This window comes from Anarhichas minor, unplaced genomic scaffold, assembly GCF_050575085.1.
Source record: "Anarhichas minor isolate MPS153535 unplaced genomic scaffold, ASM5057508v1 ptg000004l, whole genome shotgun sequence".
Taxonomy (NCBI): domain Eukaryota; kingdom Metazoa; phylum Chordata; class Actinopteri; order Perciformes; family Anarhichadidae; genus Anarhichas; species Anarhichas minor.
Window position 1 is genome coordinate 13,438,597 of NW_027466450.1, and position 20,037 is coordinate 13,458,633.

Sequence of the window (20,037 nt, forward strand, 5' to 3'; positions counted from 1 at the left end):
GATGCTTTTGTCTTTGTTTAGCTTTATTCCTCTCTCCCTGGTTCTCTCCAGCATGGCGCGCAGGTTGGCATCGTGCTCCTCTTTGGTGCGGCCATACACCAAAATGTCATCTACGATGGCTGCGACACCCTGAAGCCCCTCGTAGGCCTCATCAACTCGCCTCTGAAACTCATCCTGTGCAGAAATGATTCCGAAAGGGAGCCTTTTGAACCGATATCTGCCGTAGATGGTGTTGAACGTGGTCAGCATGGATGATTCATGGCTGAGTTTTATCGTCCAGTATCCAGATCTAGCGTCCAGTACACTGAAGTACTGTGCTCCGGCTAGTCTTGGTGTGACATCATCTAGAGTGGGAAGTGGATAGTGGGGTCTCTGGATAGCTTTGTTTAGGGGGCGGGGATCTAAACACACCCTAAGCTTTCCTGTTTTAGGCTTTTCCACTGCCACTAGTGCATTCACCCACTCAGTCGGCTCTGTGACCTTTTGGATTATATCCATTTTTTCCATTTCATCAAGCTCATCTTTGAGTCGGTTGCACATGGCATATGGGATGCGGTGAGGTGGGCACACCACCGTTGTTGCTGAGGGTTTAAGGTGAAAGGTGCATTCTCCGGGGAATAATCCAATGCCTTTAAATACGTCAGCAAACTCTTCTGTGATGCTGGTGTGTGTTTTCGGCTGTGCGTCAACCATGTGCACTAGCTTGACCATGTTTAGGTCTGAACATGCACGTAGGCCCAAAACAGGGGGAGCATTTTCTGCATACACTATGTCGAAATCTAGCATGGCTGTTTTCTGCCTGTATCTGCATGCTAACTTGCAAGCTCCTTTTACTTCAAGTCTCTGTCCACCATATCCTGAGATGTTGCTGTCTGACGGACCTAATGCAATACTCTCTAATATTTTGTCAAATATGTTCACTGGTATCACATTAGCCTGAGCACTTGTATCTATCTTGAGCTTTAACTTGTGCCTTGCTTTTCCTATTTCCACCTCTGTGAATGCTTGTTCCCTTGTTGTATTTTCATGCTTTTTTATAATAGTTTCAATGTACAGATCCACTGGTGCCTGTTCCGTGCTTTCTGAAAAAGCATGGACTTTCTTGGGCTTGTATTTTGTTGGCTGATACTGTGTTTTTGTCCTACACATATTACAAAGTGATTGGGCTTTTTGCATTTGTTACACTGACGTCCTTTTGCGGGGCATTCCTCCGTGCGACCGTGTTCTCTTCCACATGCTCCACACTCCTTGCTGCGCGTGGCACTGCTGCTATCGATCCAGCCAGTTATTTTGCGTCCGTGATATCTTTGTTCGGAACTAAACGGCCTTCAGCTAACTGCATGGACAGACTGGCTGGCTGTATTTGCAGCGGGGCAACCAATCGTCTTTAGCTGCTGTTGTGATAGCTCATGTGAGTGTGCAATGTCAATCGCTTTCTCGAGCTTTAGATCCGGACTGTGACAGAGTAGTTTTTCCTGGACTCTTGGAGAGCTTGTTCTGAAAACGATCCAGTCTCTAATAATCTCATCACCGTTAAGGTAGTTGCAGTCTTTTACTAGCAGCTTTAGCTCAGTCACAAACTGGTCAAAATTTTCACAATCCTTTTGCATCTTTTCGTGAAATTTATATCGCGCGAAAATGGGGTTAGCTTTGGCCGTTACATATGCTTCAACCTTTACATTGTACGTTTGGAGTACCTTTCTCTCATCTGCCATGAGGGTCCATGTATTATATACATCTCTGCCGTTTTCACCGATCCACTGGAGTAGATAGCTGAACTTTTCTTCCTCCTCTTTAGCGCTTAGCGGGCCGGAGAACATTAGCTCCACATGCTGGCGAAACTTTCTCGTCGGGCAGGTTAGACGAATCCCAATCCATCCGTGGCGTGGGGACGCCTGTGTTCTCCATCTTCCGTCGTCAGGACGAAGTGAGAACCAAGCTATTCTGACACCATGTAGTATTCTGTTGCTACTGACCTTTAAGTGTCTAAGTAAAACGAATGATTCCAGTTTGTCTCATAGGGCGCGGTGGGCGTCCATCTTTATTGTTCTCGTGTTTCACACTCTGGCGCACATTACTGACATCATCACAACATGACGGTTACCTGAACCGGAAGTATCCAAGGTACTACATGCATAAAAATAGTCTTTAGTGAGCAGCAAAAAAAGCTCCAAAGTCTTGAACATAAATTTGCAGCTAAACAATTAGCTAAGCGATTAGCTTCCATATATTAGCCTATTGTTATTGGCAAACTCCACATGGCATCGCTTACGTTACCTGCAGTGGATGAGGATGGACGGCTGCTCGCCAAAAAGCAGAAAACTGCATTTCTGCATATTTATGTTCTGGTTGTTCGCCAAACGTTGTGAAAAATGGCTGGTATGAACTCACTTACTTGTTTTTTTTTGCTTTTTTGACAGCGATTTCAGCATCTACTCGAGTAAAATGTAGTCACACTTCCAAACTTTTTGTTGTCAGTATTTTGCAAGTAAGAGAAAATGACGTATGCAACGTTTTATAGACTTTCCCTATTTGAATTGAAAATTATTCAAACCCACATTGTGCATGCTGCAAGAACACTGACTGAAAGAGTTGAATTCATCAGTTATTGTCCTGGTGTTGGCTGGCACCGGGTGGTGACAGTAAAGCAGTGCATGTACAGAGGAATCTCAGCTTGATGAAATTAAAAATGCAACTTTTCTAAAATATGTCTCTAATTGATTGAGCCCTAACTTCACTATGAGTTTTCCTGTGAAGGGATGCTCCAGAGTCCACATCCTGATGGATACAGGTTGGAGGAATGTCTGTTTAGAGAACAAGGAATCAGACTTTGTAATTAGAGACTCTTTTCTTCCTATCTTGTTCTCATCTCTCCCTCAGGACCCACTCAGGGCATCATCCATGTAGTTTTGATCACAGCTTTTTTTTATTATGAAGGTAAATTAATCATCATGTCTGCATAGTCATGAGTCTAGGCATAGTATTTTTGGAGAGTTGTCTGTTTTACTATTACACAGTCATAAACATTAGAAGAGGGTTAAAAACACTGAAAGTATCAGCTTCAATCCACTCTGTTTACCTCCCTCTTGAAAAATTCACCACACATAGAAACATTAATGTGTTGTCAATGTTATATGATTATCTTTCTCCATAAAGGATGAAATAACGCACAAGTAAAGACTTGGATATCACAATGGTGTGTACATGATAGAGCTTTTTCAAAAATATTTCCGCTGACAACTACAGATTAGAAACAGTCAAATATAATATGAAACATATTTCTCTGGACTCAAGGAAGCATAGTGTTCAGTTGTTTTGAGAAAGCTGACAGCAGCAATATCACAGGCCAAGGATTCAGCTCATTCTGAACAGGCATGTTTTGAACGAATACTGCACTAGTAAGACTAAAACTATTTCAATCAGGAGAGAATTCACTTTCAGTGAAAAAAATATTTAAATATTTATTATAAGGAATGTCTGTTTAGGGGACAAGGGATCAGACTTTGTAACTAGAGACTCTTTTCTTCCTATCTTGTTCTCATCTTTACCTCAGGACTTCTCCACCAGTTCAGGGAGCTGGTCCCCACTCAGTGCATCATCCATGTAGTTTTGATCACAGCTTTTTTTTATTATGAAGGTAATTCAAATGTAAATGAATCATCATGTCTGCATAGTCATGCGTCTAGGCATAGTATTTTTGGAGAGTTGTCTGTTTTACTACAGTATCAGCTTCAATCTAATTGTCTAATTTCATCACAGCCCCCACCCTCCTCCATAACATTACAACCACTGTCCGATCACAACAACTGCACCACGTAGTATATTATAATATTTATTTTTCCTTCTCTTATCTGTATTTATTTCTGTACTGTGCTGCTAAAACACTGGATTGCCTTCCATGGATTGATAAAGGCTTATCTCATCTGAGTTTATGGTTATTTGAGGGCTATTATAAACTTTAGCAATACACTTGAAGACAATGGTCATGTCATCACCGGTAACTACAATCAAACTTAAAATGTATGATTAAGTCGTGGTTATCTGTTAGACTTAACCATTACCTTTGGGTTTTTGAAAAACTGCAGTGAATTGCTCAGTACTTATCATTACATTGTTGAAGTGGAAGATTCTCTGTGAGTTATTATATGAGAAGCAAGTCTCATGTTCAAAGTTATCACATCTTTACATTATTATGACACAAAACGATGACTGTACAACAGTTATCAGTTTGAATACATTAGACCCTTTTGTAGAAGAGCCTCTTAAGATGTTCATAAATTCCTCTCATTTTTAGTCCATAAATGATTGGATTAAAAAGAGGATGATATATTACTATTTGTAAAGCCATTATCAAACGTACAATTTTAGGAAAATCAAGTTCCAGTCGAGCAAGAAGTACATCATATGCACTTAAACAGGAAAAGTTGATTAGAACCAGCAGATGGGGTAAACAGGTCTGTGCAGCTTTTCTCCTGACTCCTCTACATCGATAGGATATTACAAGTATCCTGGTGTATGTAAAAAGTATGAAGAGCACAGGGAGAAGTACAGCACTCGCAAAAACAACCAAGCCATAAATATAGAGCAGTCTTGAACTCACACAGTGAAGTTTGAGAACTGTGCTGTTGCAAAGTATTCCTTTCAAATGAAACTTACAGATTTCTTTTTTAGCACTCAGTAACATTGGTACTGAAGACTGACAAGCAGGCAGAATCCAAGCAAAAATCAGGAACATGTTAACAGTTGTTTTTCTCATTATGGTTGAATATTGCAGAGGGTTACATATAGACACATATCTATCATAGGCCATGACCGACAACAGGAAGAACTCTGTACAACCTAGAGAGTAATTTATAAACCACTGGAAGAGACAGGCTGGATAAGATATGATCTGTTTTTCTGATAAAAAGTCAATCAAAAGCTTTGGGTAGATAGCAGTGCTGAAAATAACAGAGTTGATTAACAAAGCTGCAATGAAAATGTACATTGGCTCATGGAGGGCTTTGTGAATCACTATGATGCTCACAATAGTGAAATTACTGCTAATTATTAAAATATACATCGTAAACATCATCACAAAATAAAGATATCTATATTTGTTCACTTCCACATGCCCATCAAAAGTTAGATATGTCACATTAAATCTATTATCCATTAATGATATATCAAATGAGATGATAACAAAACAATAAAGCTCATGTAACCAGCACTAGATTGTCTGATTCAGTCTTCAGTACCTGACCTTGATATGCTCTGGTGTGATCCAGCAAACACAGGAACTGGAAAGGGATCTGTTGGAGTCGGTGGGATGTCTTTATCAGACTATTTCTCCCTCCATGGATCTCATTAAACTCTCCAAAGAATGAGTTCGGTAAACAACTTGATTCTCGAGACATGAAGTCATAGATGTTTTTTATGGCATCATCTATTCACAACAACATTCAAGCTGTATGTGCTTGTGCACTTATTGTTTTGTTGGAGCACTTGTGGTGTTTGTAGTTAATGTTCCATCAAGCAGTATATCTAAATATCATAATAAACCTAAAGCTGTTTGAGGCCTTTTTAGTTGTGCCTCCCAAGCTCAGGTTGCTGCAGAACGGCAAACTTTGGCCTTGGTGTTTTTTACCAGTGAACCACACCATAGGCCAATTTCACCTGTTTTAGACCGTGAGTAGCCGTGTCTTGGGTGTGTGACACACGTATGTCATGGCAGACGTATTTATCTGGACTCAAGGAAGCACAGTGTTCAGTTGTTTTGAGAAAGCTGAAAGCAGCAACACCACAGGCCAAGGATTCAGTTCATTCTGAACAGACATGTTTTGAACGAATTCTGTAGTAAGACTAAAACTATTTCAATCAGGAGAGAGTTCACTTAGAGTGAAAAAAATATTTAAATATTTATTATAAGGAATGTCTGTTTAGGGGACAAGGGATCCGACTTTGTAATTAGACTCTTTTCTTCCTATCTTGTTCTCATCTTTCCCTCAGGACTTCTCCACCAGTTCAGGGAGCTGGCCCCCACTCAGTGCATCATCCATGTAGTTTTGATCACAGCTTTTTTCATTATAAAGGTAATTCACCTGTAAATTAATCATCACGTCTGCATTGTCATGTGTTTAGGCATTATAGTATTTTTTGGAGAGTTGTCTGTTTTACTACTACATTAGAAGAGGGTTAAAAACACTGAAAGTATCAGCTTGAATCCACTCTGTTTACCTCCCTCTTGAAGAATTCACCACACATAGAAACATTAATATGTAGTCAATGTTATATGGTTATTTTTGTATCTATAATGGATTAAATAACCCACAAGTAAAGACTTGGATATCACAATGGTGTGTACATGATAGAGCTTTTTCAAAAATATTCCAGCTGACAACTACAGATTAGAAACAGTCAAATATAATATAAAACATATTTTCAGAAGTACTTTTAAGATCATTAAAAATTTGACTTTTTATAAATGTGATTATTTCCTCAAGATGGAGTAATAATGATGCAATAATAACTTGACAGAAACAACGGTCGGTTTAATTGTTCATTTTCTATAACATTAAAATAAAAACTTTGTCTCTCAGTGCACAAAACTCAATTTTACTTACATACAGTGCCAAATCAGAAACATGCTCTTGATTTCAAGGTTTTCATTTAAAATATTGACATGCATTAATTTCTTCACAACCCCCACCCTCCTCCATAACATAACAACCACTGTCCAATCACAACATACTGCACCACGTATTATATTATAATACTTCTTTTTACTTTTCTTATCTGTATTTATTTCTGTATTATGCTGCTAAAACACTAGATTGCCTTCCAGGGATTGATAAAGGCTTATCTCATCTGAGCTTATGCTTATTTGAGGGCTATTATAAACTTTAGCAATGCACTTGAAGACAATGGTCATGTCATCACCGGTAACTACAATCAAACTGAAATATGTATGATTAAGTCGTGGTTATCTGTTAGACTTAACCATTACCTTTTGGTCTGAAAAACTGCAGTGAATTGCTCAGTACTTATCATTACATTGTTGAAGTGGAAGATTCTTTGTGCTTTATTATATCAGAAGCAAGTTTTTAAATGTTCAAAGTTATCACATCTCTGCATTATTATGACACAAAACGATGACTGGACAACAGTTATCAGTTTGAATACATTAGACTCTTTTGCAGAAGAGTCTCTTAAGGTGTTCATAAATTCCTCTCATTTTTAGTCCATAAATGATTGGATTAAAAAGAGGATGATATATTACTACTTGTAAAGCCATTATCAAATGTACAATTTTGGGAAAATCAACTTCCAGTCGAGCAAGAAGTACATCATATGCACTTAAACAGGAAAAGTTGATTAGAACCAGCAGATGAGGTAAACAGGTCTGTGCAGCTTTTCTCCTGACTCCTCTACATCGATAGGATATTACAAGTATCCTGGTGTATGTAAAAAGTATGAAGAGCACAGGGAGAAGTACAGCACTCGCAAAAACAACCAAGCCATAAATATTAAGCAGTCTTGAACTCACACAGTGAAGTTTGGGAACTGTGCTGTTGCAAAGTATTCCTTTCAAATGAAAGTCACAGATTTCTTTTTTAGCACTCAGTAATATTGGTACTGAAACCTCACAAGCAGGCAGAATCCAAGCAAAAATCAGGAACATACTAACAGTTGTTTTTCTCATGATGGTTGAATATTGCAGAGGGTTACATATAGACACATATCTATCATAGGCCATGACCGACAACAGGAAGAATTCTGAAGCGGCTAGAGAATAATAACTAAACCACTGGAAGAGACAGGCTGAATAAGATATGATCTGTTTCTCTGATAAAAAGTCAATCAAAAGCTTTGGGTAGATAGCAGTGCTGAAAAGAACAGAGTTGATTAACAAAGCTGCAATGAAAATGTACATTGGCTCATGGAGGGATTTGTGAATCACTATGATGCTCACAATAGTGAAATTACTACTAATTATTAAAATATACATCGTAAACATCATCACAAAATAAAGATATCTATATTTGTGCACTTCCACATGCCCACCGAAAGTTATATATGTCACATTAAATCTATTATCCATTAATGATATATCAAATGAGATGATAAAAAATAATAAAGCTCATGTAACCAGCACTAGATCGTCTTATCCAATCTTCAGTACCTGACCTTGATATGCTCTGGTGTGATCCAGCAAACACAAGAACTGGAAAGGGATCTGTTGGAGTCGGTGGGAAGTCTTTATCAGACTATTCCTCCCTCCATGGATCTCATTAAACTCTCTAAAGAATGAGCTCAGTAAACAACTTGATTCCAGAGACATGAAGTCATAGATGTTTTTCATGGCATCATCTATTCACAACAACATTCAAGCTGTATGTGCTTGTGCACTTATTGTTTTGTTGGAGCACTTGTGGTGTTTGTAGTTAATGTTCCATCAAGCAGTATATCTAAACATCATAATAAACCTAAAGCTGTTTGGGGCCTTTTTAGTTGTGCCTCCCAAGCTCAGGTTGCTGCAGAACGGTAAAGTTTGCCCCTGGTGTTTTTTACCAGTGAACCACACCGTAGGCCAATTTCACCTGTTTTAGACCGTGAGTAGCCGTGTCTTTGGTGTGTGACACAAGTATGTCATGGCAGATGTATTTCTCTGGACTCAAGGAAGCACAGTGTTCAGTTGTTTTGAGAAAGCTGAAAGCAGCAACACCACAGGCCAAGGATTCAGCTCATTCTGAACAGGCATGTTTTGAACGTGCACTGCACTAGTAAGACTAAAACTATTTCAATCAGGAGAGAATTCACTTAGAGCGAAAAAAATATTTAAATATTTATTATAAGGAATGTCTGTTTAGGGGACAAGGGATCAGACTTTGTAACTAGAGACTCTTTTCTTCCTATCTTGTTCTCATCTTTCCCTCAGGACTTCTCCACCAGTTCAGGGAGCTGGCCCCCACTCAGTGCATCATCCGTGTAGTTTTGATCACAGTTTTTTTCATTATGAAGGTAATTCAACTGTTTTTTATGGCATCATCTTATCACAACAACATTCAAGCTGTATGTGCTTGTGCATTTATTGTTTTGTTGGAGCGCTTCTAGTGTTTGTAGTTAATATTCCATCAAGCAGTATATAGATTGTCTTATTCAGTCTTCAGTACCTGACCTTCATATGCTCTGGTGTGATCCGGCAAACACAGGAACTGGAAAGTGATCTGTTGGAGACGATGGGATGTCTTTCTTTATTCCAGTAAACTGAGGTACGGGTCTATCCGCTGTGCATGTGCTTTGTCCATGAGGGCTTTGACAGTCTGAACAGTCTTTTCAGCCAAACCGTTACTCTACGGGTACAGCGGGCTGCTCGTGGTATGCTCAAAGTCCCATGCGTGAGCAAAACCTCTGAACTCTTGTGAATTGTAACAAGGTCCATTGTCACTGATTACTTTTCTGGGGTATTCCAAATCTGGCGAACATGGACTTCAGATTTTGGATGACAGTTGCGGATGTGAGTTTGGTGATTTTTTCTACCTCAAAGTACCTGCTATAATAGTCAACTATATAGTCAGTACTGTGCCAGGTGAACAAGTCTGTGGCTACTGTTTGCCAGGGTCGTTCCGGGATCGGATGCGAGAGCATCGGTTCCTTTGTATTGGAGCTGCGTCGCTCAAGGCAGATGCTGCAAGATCCTACTAGTGCCTCTACCTGTTCGCACATTCCGGGCCAGAACAGTACGTCTCTTGCTCGCTGCTTACACTTTTCCATCCCTAAGTGTCCAGTGTGTATGCGTGAAAGCATTTCAGCTCTGAGTGAGTGTGGCACAATGATTTTTTCACCTTTGAGCAGGATCCCGTTTGTCTCTGATATCTCGTCCCGATGATTCCAAAACTCAGCGACAGCAGGCGGATACCTTTTGTTCGACTCAGGCCATCCTGCTTGGATAACTTGTCTCAACATTGAGAGTTGCTCATCTTGTGCTGTGGCGGCTTTGATTTCTGCCATTTTGCGGTCACTCACCGGTGCACTGCTGATCACCGTGTGGATTTGTAAATCCATGTCTTCACTTAAAGAGTTATCAGGACACTCAATCGGCTTTCTGGACAGCGTGTCCGCGACCGGGATTTGTTTTCCAGGCTTGTGTGTAATGGTAATGTCGTAACTTTGTAGTTGCAGTATCATGCGTTGTAGGCGTGGCGGTGCGGCTGCCAAGGGTTTCCGCATGATTGACTGCAGCGGTTTGTGGTCTGACTCGACGGTCACCTGTCGTCCGTACAGATATTGATGAAAGCGTCTGCATCCAAAGAGCACTGCGTACAGCTCCTTTTCGATTTGAGCGTAATTTTCTTCGGTCTCATTTTGTGTCTTGGATGCGTATGCGACTGGTTTCTCTCCCTGGAGCAAGACTGCTCTTAAGCCGCATTTTGATGCATCAACTTGTAGTTTCACATCTTTGGTGTGGTCGAAGTATGTGAGCACTGGGCCGGGCTCCTGTGTTAGCAGGTCTTTCATTTGCTGGAATGCAACATCTTGATTTGAGTCCCACGTGAATTCATTGTTCTCTTTCAGCAGTTGTCTAAGTGGGGCAATTGTCTCTGAAAGTCTGGGTGCAAACTTGGAGAGGTAGGTGATCATGCCCAGTATAGTCTCCAGCTCTGTTTTGCTGCGTGGGGGAGCCATTTCTTTAATTGCCTTGACCTTGTTAGGGTCGGGCTTGATGCCTTCTCGTGTCAGTCTATGTCCAAAATAGCTCACCTCAGAGACGCAGATGATGCTTTTGTCTTTGTTTAGCTTTATTCCTCTCTCCCTGGTTCTCTCCAGCATGGCGCGCAGGTTGGCATCGTGCTCCTCTTTGGTGCGGCCATACACCAAAATGTCATCTACGATGGCTGCGACACCCTGAAGCCCCTCGTAGGCCTCATCAACTCGCCTCTGAAACTCATCCTGTGCAGAAATGATTCCGAAAGGGAGCCTTTTGAACCGATATCTGCCGTAGATGGTGTTGAACGTGGTCAGCATGGATGATTCATGGCTGAGTTTTATCGTCCAGTATCCAGATCTAGCGTCCAGTACACTGAAGTACTGTGCTCCGGCTAGTCTTGGTGTGACATCATCTAGAGTGGGAAGTGGATAGTGGGGTCTCTGGATAGCTTTGTTTAGGGGGCGGGGATCTAAACACACCCTAAGCTTTCCTGTTTTAGGCTTTTCCACTGCCACTAGTGCATTCACCCACTCAGTCGGCTCTGTGACCTTTTGGATTATATCCATTTTTTCCATTTCATCAAGCTCATCTTTGAGTCGGTTGCACATGGCATATGGGATGCGGTGAGGTGGGCACACCACCGGTGTTGCTGAGGGTTTAAGGTGAAAGGTGCATTCTCCGGGGAATAGTCAAATGCCTTTAAATACGTCAGCAAACTCTTCTGTGATGCTGGTGTGTGTTTTCGGCTGTGCGTCAACCATGTGCACTAGCTTGACCATGTTTAGGTCTGAACATGCACGTAGGCCCAAAACAGGGGGAGCATTTTCTGCATACACTATGTCGAAATCTAACATGGCTGTTTTCTGCCTGTATCTGCATGCTAACTTGCAAGCTCCTTTTACTTCAAGTCTCTGTCCACCATATCCTGAGATGTTGCTGTCTGACGGACCTAATGCAATACTCTCTAATATTTTGTCAAATATGTTCACTGGTATCACATTAGCCTGAGCACCTGTATCTATCTTGAGCTTTAACTTGTGCCTTGCTTTTCCTATTTCCACCTCTGTGAATGCTTGTTCCCTTGTTGTATTTTCATGCTTTTTTATAATAGTTTCAATGTACAGATCCACTGGTGCCTGTTCCGTGCTTTCTGAAAAAGCATGGACTTTCTTGGGCTTGTATTTTGTTGGCTGATACTGTGTTTTTGTCCTACACATATTACAAAGTGATTGGGCTTTTTGCATTTGTTACACTGACGTCCTTTTGCGGGGCATTCCTCCGTGCGACCGTGTTCTCTTCCACATGCTCCACACTCCTTGCTGCGCGTGGCACTGCTGCTATCGATCCAGCCAGTTATTTTGCGTCCGTGATATCTTTGTTCGGAACTAAACGGCCTTCAGCTAACTGCATGGACAGACTGGCTGGCTGTATTAGCAGCGGGGCAACCAATCGTCTTTAGCTGCTGTTGTGATAGCTCATGTGAGTGTGCAATGTCAATCGCTTTCTCGAGCTTTAGATCCGGACTGTGACAGAGTAGTTTTTCCCGGACTCTTGGAGAGCTTGTTCTGAAAACGATCCAGTCTCTAATAATCTCATCACCGTTAAGGTAGTTGCAGTCTTTTACTAGCAGCTTTAGCTCAGTCACAAACTGGTCAAAATTTTCACAATCCTTTTGCATCTTTTCGTGAAATTTATATCGCGCGAAAATGGGGTTAGCTTTGGCCGTTACATATGCTTCAAACTTTACATAGTACGTTTGGAGTACCTTTCTCTCATCTGCCATGAGGGTCCATGTATTATATACATCTCTGCCGTTTTCACCGATCCACAGGAGTAGATAGCTGCACTTCTCTTCCTCCTCTTTAGCGCTTAGCGGGCCGGAGAACATTAGCTCCACATGCTGGCGAAACTTTCTCGTCGGGCAGGTTAGACGAATCCCAATCCATCCGTGGCGTGGGGACGCCTGTGTTCTCCATCTTCCGTCGTCAGGATGAAGTGAGAACCAAGCTATTCTGACACCATGTAGTATTCTGTTTCTACTGACATTTAAGTGTCTAAGTAAAACGAATGATACCAGTTTGTCTCATAGGGCGCGGTGGGCGTCCATCTTTATTGTTCTCGTGTTTCACACTCTGGGGCACATTACTGACATCATCACAACATGACGGTTACCTGAACCGGAAGTATCCAAGGTACTACATGCATAAAAATAGTCTTTAGTGAGCAGCAAAAAAAGCTCCAAAGTCTTGAACATAAATTTGCAGCGAAACAATTAGCTAAGCGATTAGCTTCCATATATTAGCCTATTGTTATTGGCAAACTCCACATGGCATCGCTTACGTTACCTGCAGTGGACGAGGATGGACGGCTACTCGCCAAACAGCAGAAAACTGCATTTCTGCATATTTATGTTCTGCTTGTTCGCCAAACGTTGTGAAAAATGGCTGGTATTAACTCACTTACTTGTTTTTTTTTGCTTTTTTGACGGCGATTTCAGCATCTACTCGAGTAAAATGTAGCCACACTTCCAAACTTTTTGTTGTCAGTATTTTGCAAGGAAGAGAAAATGACGTATGCAACGTTTTATAGACTTTCCCTATTTGAATTGAAAATTATTCAAACCCACACTGTGCATGCTGCAAGAACACTGACTGAAAGAGTTGAATTCATCAGTTATTGTCCTGGTGTTGGCTGGCACCGGGTGGTGACAGTAAAGCAGTGCATGTACAGAAGAATCTCAGCTTAATGAAATTAAAACTGCAACTTTTCTAAAAGATATCTCTAATTGATTGAGCCCTAACTTCACTATGAGTTTTCCTGTGAAGGGATGCTCCAGAGTCCACATCCTGATGGATACAGGTTGGAGGAATGTCTGTTTAGAGAACAAGGGATCAGACTTTGTAATTAGAGACTCTTTTCTTCCTATCTTGATCTCATCTCTCCCTCAGGACCACTCAGTTCATCATCCATGTAGTTTTGATCACAGCTTTTTTTTATTATGAAGGTAATTCAAATGTAAATGAATCATCATGTCTGCATAGTCATGTGTCTAGGCATAGTATTTTTGGAGAGTTGTCTGTTTTACTACTACACAGTCATAAACATTAGAAGAGGGTTAAAAACACTGAAAGTATCAGCTTGAATCCACTCTGTTTACCTCCCTCTTGAAAAATTCACCACACATAGAAACATTAATGTGTAGTCAATGTTATATAATTATATTTCTCCATAAAGGATGAGTAAAGACTTGGATATCACAATGGTGTGTACATGATAGAGCTTTTTCAAAAATATTTCCGCTGACAACTACAGATTAGAAACAGTCAAATATAATATGAAACATATTTTCAGCAGTAGTTTTCATGATCATTAAAATTTGGCAGTTTAATTTGGCTAACCTACAAATAACAATTGGACATTTTTAGAAATTAGATTATTTACTCAAGATGGAGTAATAATGATGAAGTAATAACTTGACAGAAACAACTGTTGGTTTAGTCATTTATTTTTACCATAAAATTAAAAACAAACACGCCTCTCAGTGCACAAAACTACAATTTAATTTATACACACTGCCAAATCAGACACATGCACATACTCTTGCTTTCAAGGTTGTTCATCATTTAATATCTTGACATGGATTCATTTCATCACAACCCCCACCCTCCTCCATAACATAACAACCACTGCCCGATCACAACTCACTGCACCACGTACTATATTATGAAACTTATTTTTACTTCTCTTATCTGTATTTATTTCTGTATTATGCTGCTAAAACACTGGATTGCCCTCCAGGGATTGATAAAGGCTTATCTCATCTGAGTTTAAGCTTATTTCAGGGCAATTATAAACTTTAGCAATACACTTGAAGACAATGGTCATGTCATCACCGGTAACTACAATCAAACTGAAAAATGTATGATTAAGTCGTGGTTATCTCTTAGACTTAACCATTACCTTTTGGGTTTTTGAAAAACTGCAGTGAATTGCTCAGTACTTATCATTACATTGTTGAAGTGGAGGACTCTCTGTGCGTTATTATATCAGAAACAAGTCTTTAAATGTTCAAAGTTATCACATCTTTACATTATTATGACACAAAACGATGACTGGACAACAGTTATCAATGTGAATATATTAAACACTTTTACAGAAGAGTCTCTTAAGGTGTTCATAAATCCCTCTCATTTTTAGTCCATAAATGATTGGATTAAAAAGAGGATGATATATTATCATTTGTAAAGTCATTATCAAATGTACAATTTTGGGAAAATCAACTTCCAGTCGAGCAAGAAGTACATCATATGCAGTTAAACAGGAAAAGTTGATTAGAACCAGCAGATGGGGTAAACAGGTCTGTGCAGCTTTTGTCCTGACTCCTCTACATCGATAGGATATTACAAGTATCCTGGTGTATGTAAAAAGTATGAAGAGCACAGGGAGAAGTACAGCACTCACAAAAACAACCAAGCCATAAATATTCAGCAGTCTTGAACTCACACAGTGAAGTTTGGGAACTGTGCTGTTGCAAAGTATTCCTTTCAAATGAAACTTACAGATTTCTTTTTTAGCACTCAGTGACATTCCTACTGAAACCTCACAAGCAGGCAGAATCCAAGCAAAAATCAGGAACATGTTAACAGTTGTTTTTCTCATGATGGTTGAATATTGCAGAGGGTTACATATAGACACATATCTATCATAGGCCATGACCGACAACAGGAAGAACTCTGAACAACTTAGAGAGTAATAACTAAACCACTGGAAGAGACAGGCTGAATAAGATATGATTTGTTTTTCTGATAAAAAGTCAATCAAAAGCTTTGGGTAGATAGCAGTGCTGAAAAGAACAGAGTTGATTAACAAAGCTGCAATGAAAATGTACATTGGCTCATGGAGGGATTTGTGAATCACTATGATGCTCACAATAGTGAAATTACTGCTAATTATTAAAATATACATCGTAAACATGATCACAAAATAAAGATATCTGTATTTGTTCACTTCCACATGCCCACCAAAAGTTATATATGTCACATTTAATCTAGTATCCATCATTGATACATCAAATGAGATGATAAAAAAACAATAAAGCTCATGTAACCAGCACTAGATTGTCTTATTCAGTCTTCAGTACCTGACCTTCATATGCTCTGGTGTGATCCAGCAAACAGAGGAACTGGAAAGGGATCTGTTTGAGTCGGTGGGAAGTCTTTATCAGACTATTTCTCCCTCCATGGATCTCATTAAACTCTCCAAAGAATGAGCTCGGTAAACAACTTAATTCTAGAGGCATGAAGTCATAGATGTTTTTTATGGCATCATCTTATCACAACAACATTCAAGCTGTATGTGCTTGTGCATTTATTGTTTTGTTGGAGCACTTGTGGTGTTTGTAGTTAATGTTCCATCAAGCAGTATATCTAAACATCATAATAAACATAAAGCTGTTTGGGGCCTTTTTAGTTGTGCCTCCCAAGCTCAGGTTGCTGCAGAACGGTAAAGTTTGGCCCTGGTGTTTTTTACCAGTGAACCACACCATAGGCCAATTTCACCTGTTTTAGACCGTGAGTAGCCGTGTCTTTGGTGTGTGACACAAGTATGGCATGGCAGACGTATTTCTCTGGACTCAAGGAAGCACAGTGTTCAGTTGTTTTGAGAAAGCTGAAAGCAGCAACACCACAGGCCAAGGATTCAGCTCATTCTGAACAGACATGTTTTGAATGAGCAGTGCACCAGTGTAAGCGTCGTGGGTGTATGATCGGGAATTAATCAGTCCAACACGTTTTGGGTTTTCCTCAGAACTTTTGTCAACTTTCCACGGAACCGCACCAAGTCAAAATCACACTCTCTCACTCCCATCACATTATCCCCATCACATCAAGCCCCCTTAACAGCGCAGACTTGTGGTCATATCTGATCATCGCAGGATTTCAGTCTTACACATCTTCCCCCCTTTACAAAAGAAGCGTCCTCGCTTCGAAATAGCTGAATTTTTAAGATACAGTACACTTATCAACTTACAATAAACACCAATATAAACAGATGTAAGTAATAAACAGAAACAACAGGGATCATAACAAATAATAGAACAGCATACATATATATATATACTTTTTTTTTCTGTACGCCAGCAAGAACAAGCAAAAGTTCATACAACAGTTCCATAACGTACTGGGGGATGCACACAGCGACCGGACTTGGTCCTTACTCCATCAAAAGGCAGCACTACCGGAGACAGTTCACTGGAAGAACCTGTGACAGTATTGTCTCCCACATCTGTTAAGGTAGTGGCAGCTCCTTGAGTCAGAGGACAAACATTAGTCCGAGCCCTATCTGGTGACACAGAGCATCGCTGTGTGGCTGGACTCCAGTAAACATAAGGTCTGGAGCCGGAGAGTGCAGTAAGCAATGAAAGACCTGAGCTGTTTGCTGCTGCAGCCCCTCCTGAAGGTGAGGGTGGATTTCTTTCAGCTGACCAGGCGGAGCGATAAGGTTTCATGCGGTTGTAGTGAATGACCTTAGGCTTAGCTCTCGGGTCTCGCTGGTCCAACAGTTGATAGTCCACTCCAATGTCACCACCGCCTGAGCCTAACATTCGTAGCACTTTGAAAGGGCCCGACCACTTTGGTGACAGCTTTTGTCTAGCAAGGGCTGGCAGGTCAACCCACAGCAAGTCACCTGGCTCATAGGCTGTGTGTTTCATCCGACGATCATAGTCGTGCTTTTGTTGAGCACCTGCTGCCTCAATGTTTTGTGCAACAGAGTGAAAAGCCGCGCGCAGTCTCTTTAATACAGAATTGGCATATTCACTTGGAGTACCTGGAGTGGCATTTGAAACTCCGGGGGAGTCTCCAAGAAGGAGATCAGCAGGCAGACGTGCTTCTCTACCATGGGCCAGGGAGAAAGGCGTGTGTTTGGTGGACGAGTGAACAGTGGTGTTGTATGCAAATTCAACTTGTCGCAGGTGGTCGTCCCATTCACCTCCTCTGGTGTATAGGTATTTTGCCAACTGGTCCTTGATAGTCCTGTTGGCCCGTTCCACCATTCCATCTGACGTAGCATGATAAGGGGATGTCCATGTTTTGTGTATTCCCAGGCGGGAACACAGGTCTTTGACAAGATCTGAGTCAAACTGACGGCCTTGGTCAGTGTGCAAACTTTGAGGGACACCGTGGTGGCTGATGTAATCTTCAAACAAACATTTAGCCACAGTGGTCGCTCGTTGGTCAGGAAGTGCATACAAGTTGAGGTACTTAGTAAAACAGTCCATTACAACAAGTACATAATGATTACCACGGTGAGTAAGTGGCAACTCCGTCAAGTCTGCTGCAATCTTCTCAAAAGGCCGAGATGTGACTATTTTTGCATAGGTGCCTGTTGGTGTGGTGTTTGTGGTCGCCGTGCTTCACAGGCTGTGCATTCAAGACACCATTGAGTTATGTCACGGCTTATGTCAGGCCAATAGCATCTAACTTGTGCCCCTTGCAGTGTCTTCTGCACACTGAAATGTCCAGAGAGTGAATGTCCATGTAATGTTTGAAAGACCTCCTTCTGTAAACTACTGGGTACTACAGTCTGTAAAACAGGGTCACCTGGTGGAGGTCTGACCTTGCGAAATAAGAGACCATCAACAAGGCGGAGTTTAGGAAAGTCTCTCCAGTACTGTCTCATGTCAGGTAAGGCTGCTTTAATGTTTGAAAATGGCGGCCTATACTGTCAGTCAACACCCAGTTGATGATTATTTGCAACACAGGATCAGCTTTTTGAGCTTGGATGAGGTACTGTCTGTTCATATTCAGGAGTGAATTGTCCATAGTTACCGCTGCAGTATCAGGTGATGCAGACTGCACCTGCGATATTATGTCCGTAGCAGGTGAGGCAGTGGGAGCAGACTCTGAGCAGGATGCCAGTTCAGTGGTTGGAGCGCATGAGAGTGACTCTGCTGTGTCTGTTTGAGTGTGAATGGAAACACATCTCACCTGATTGGCTGCAACCATAGTGGTGGTTTCTTCAGCTGTCAGAGGACGACGGGACATAGAGTCAGCATTGGCGTGTTTAGTTCCTTGTCTATATTCAATTGTCCAGTCATAGGGGTCATCCAGTCAATTTCCAGAGCCCACCTGGCCCTGCGACCTGTAGGATCACAATCCAACGCCATCTTCCTCAAGGAGAGAAGAGGTTTGTGGTCTGTGATGATGCGAAAGGGGCGGCCTGTCAAATACTTGGGAAAGTGCCGGATGGACCATATGATAGCCCACAGTTCCCTGTCATATGTAGACCAACGTTTCTCTGTTTTTGTCAAAATGCGACTGCCATAAGCAATGACATTTTCCATGTTTTCCGCATTCACCTGAGACAGAACACATCCAATGGCTGTGCTGGACGCATTTGTGAAGAGCAGAAACTCCTGTGAGAAATCTGGATAGGAGAGGATGGGAGTGTCACACAGAGCATGGCGGAGGCTGTCAAATACACTCTGTTCAACATCAGTCCATAGAAATATCTTTCCTTTTTGAGTGAGAGCATGCAGGGGCTCTGACATTTTTGCAAACTCATAAATGAAATGCCGGTAATATGAGCATAACCCAAGAAATGCTCTGACTTCAGTAGGGTTTTTAGGTGCAGGCCAGTCTCTCACTTTGTTAGTGTTTCTCGGGTCAGGTTTTAGTCCTGCAGGTGAGACGACGTGTCCCAAGAATGTCACTTCCTGTTGTGCAAAACTGCATTTTGAGGGTTTGAGTTTAAGGTTAGCGGCTCTGAGGCAATCCAACACCTCTCTCAAATGCTGAAGATGGACAGAAAAACTGGGGCTGTATACAATAATGTCATTGAGGTATACTAGGCATATTTTCAATGAGAGACCTTGTAACACCAGCTGCATTAGATGTTGGAAAGTGGGGGGTGCATTTACCAAGCCCATGGGCATCATACAAAACTGGTAAAGTCCTCTGCCTGTGGTGAAAGCTGTCTTTGCTTTGTCCTGTTCCTCGAGCTGTACTTGCCAATAACCCGAAGAGAGATCCATCGTGCTGAACACCGATGAACCTCTGAGTGCATCCAAGGTGTCGTCTGTTCTGGGCAAAGGATGTGCATCTTTTACTGTGACTGCACTCAAACCTCTGTAGTCAACACAAAAACGCCATGAGCCATCTTTTTTCCTGACCATTACCACAGGTGCTGCCCAGGGGCTGTGACTCACTTCCACTATTCCCTTGTCCAACATCTCATCTACATGTGATTGAATCAATGTTTGCATTTTTGGGGAAGTACGATATGCACGCTTCCTAACTGGGAGTGCATCCTCCGTGTGGATTTTGTGTTTGACCATGTCGGTATTACCAAAG

At 41.4% G+C, this 20,037-nt stretch overlaps 1 protein-coding gene and 2 pseudogenes across 1 annotated transcript; all 3 read right to left on the reverse strand.

Moving 5' to 3' along the window:
• Window positions 1–4,290: 4,290 nt before the first annotated feature.
• LOC142964072 (olfactory receptor 13C2-like) lies at window positions 4,291–5,155 on the reverse strand. Its single transcript, XM_076104200.1, is given in 2 exon segments — window positions 4,291–4,314; window positions 4,316–5,155. Coding segments are annotated over 2 exon segments (864 nt in total).
• Window positions 5,156–7,215: 2,060 nt separating this feature from the next.
• LOC142964080 (olfactory receptor 6N2-like) lies at window positions 7,216–8,080 on the reverse strand (annotated as a pseudogene).
• A 6,800-nt stretch (window positions 8,081–14,880) lies between these two features.
• On the reverse strand, window positions 14,881–15,745 carry LOC142964084 (olfactory receptor 10K2-like; annotated as a pseudogene).
• Window positions 15,746–20,037: the final 4,292 nt, after the last annotated feature.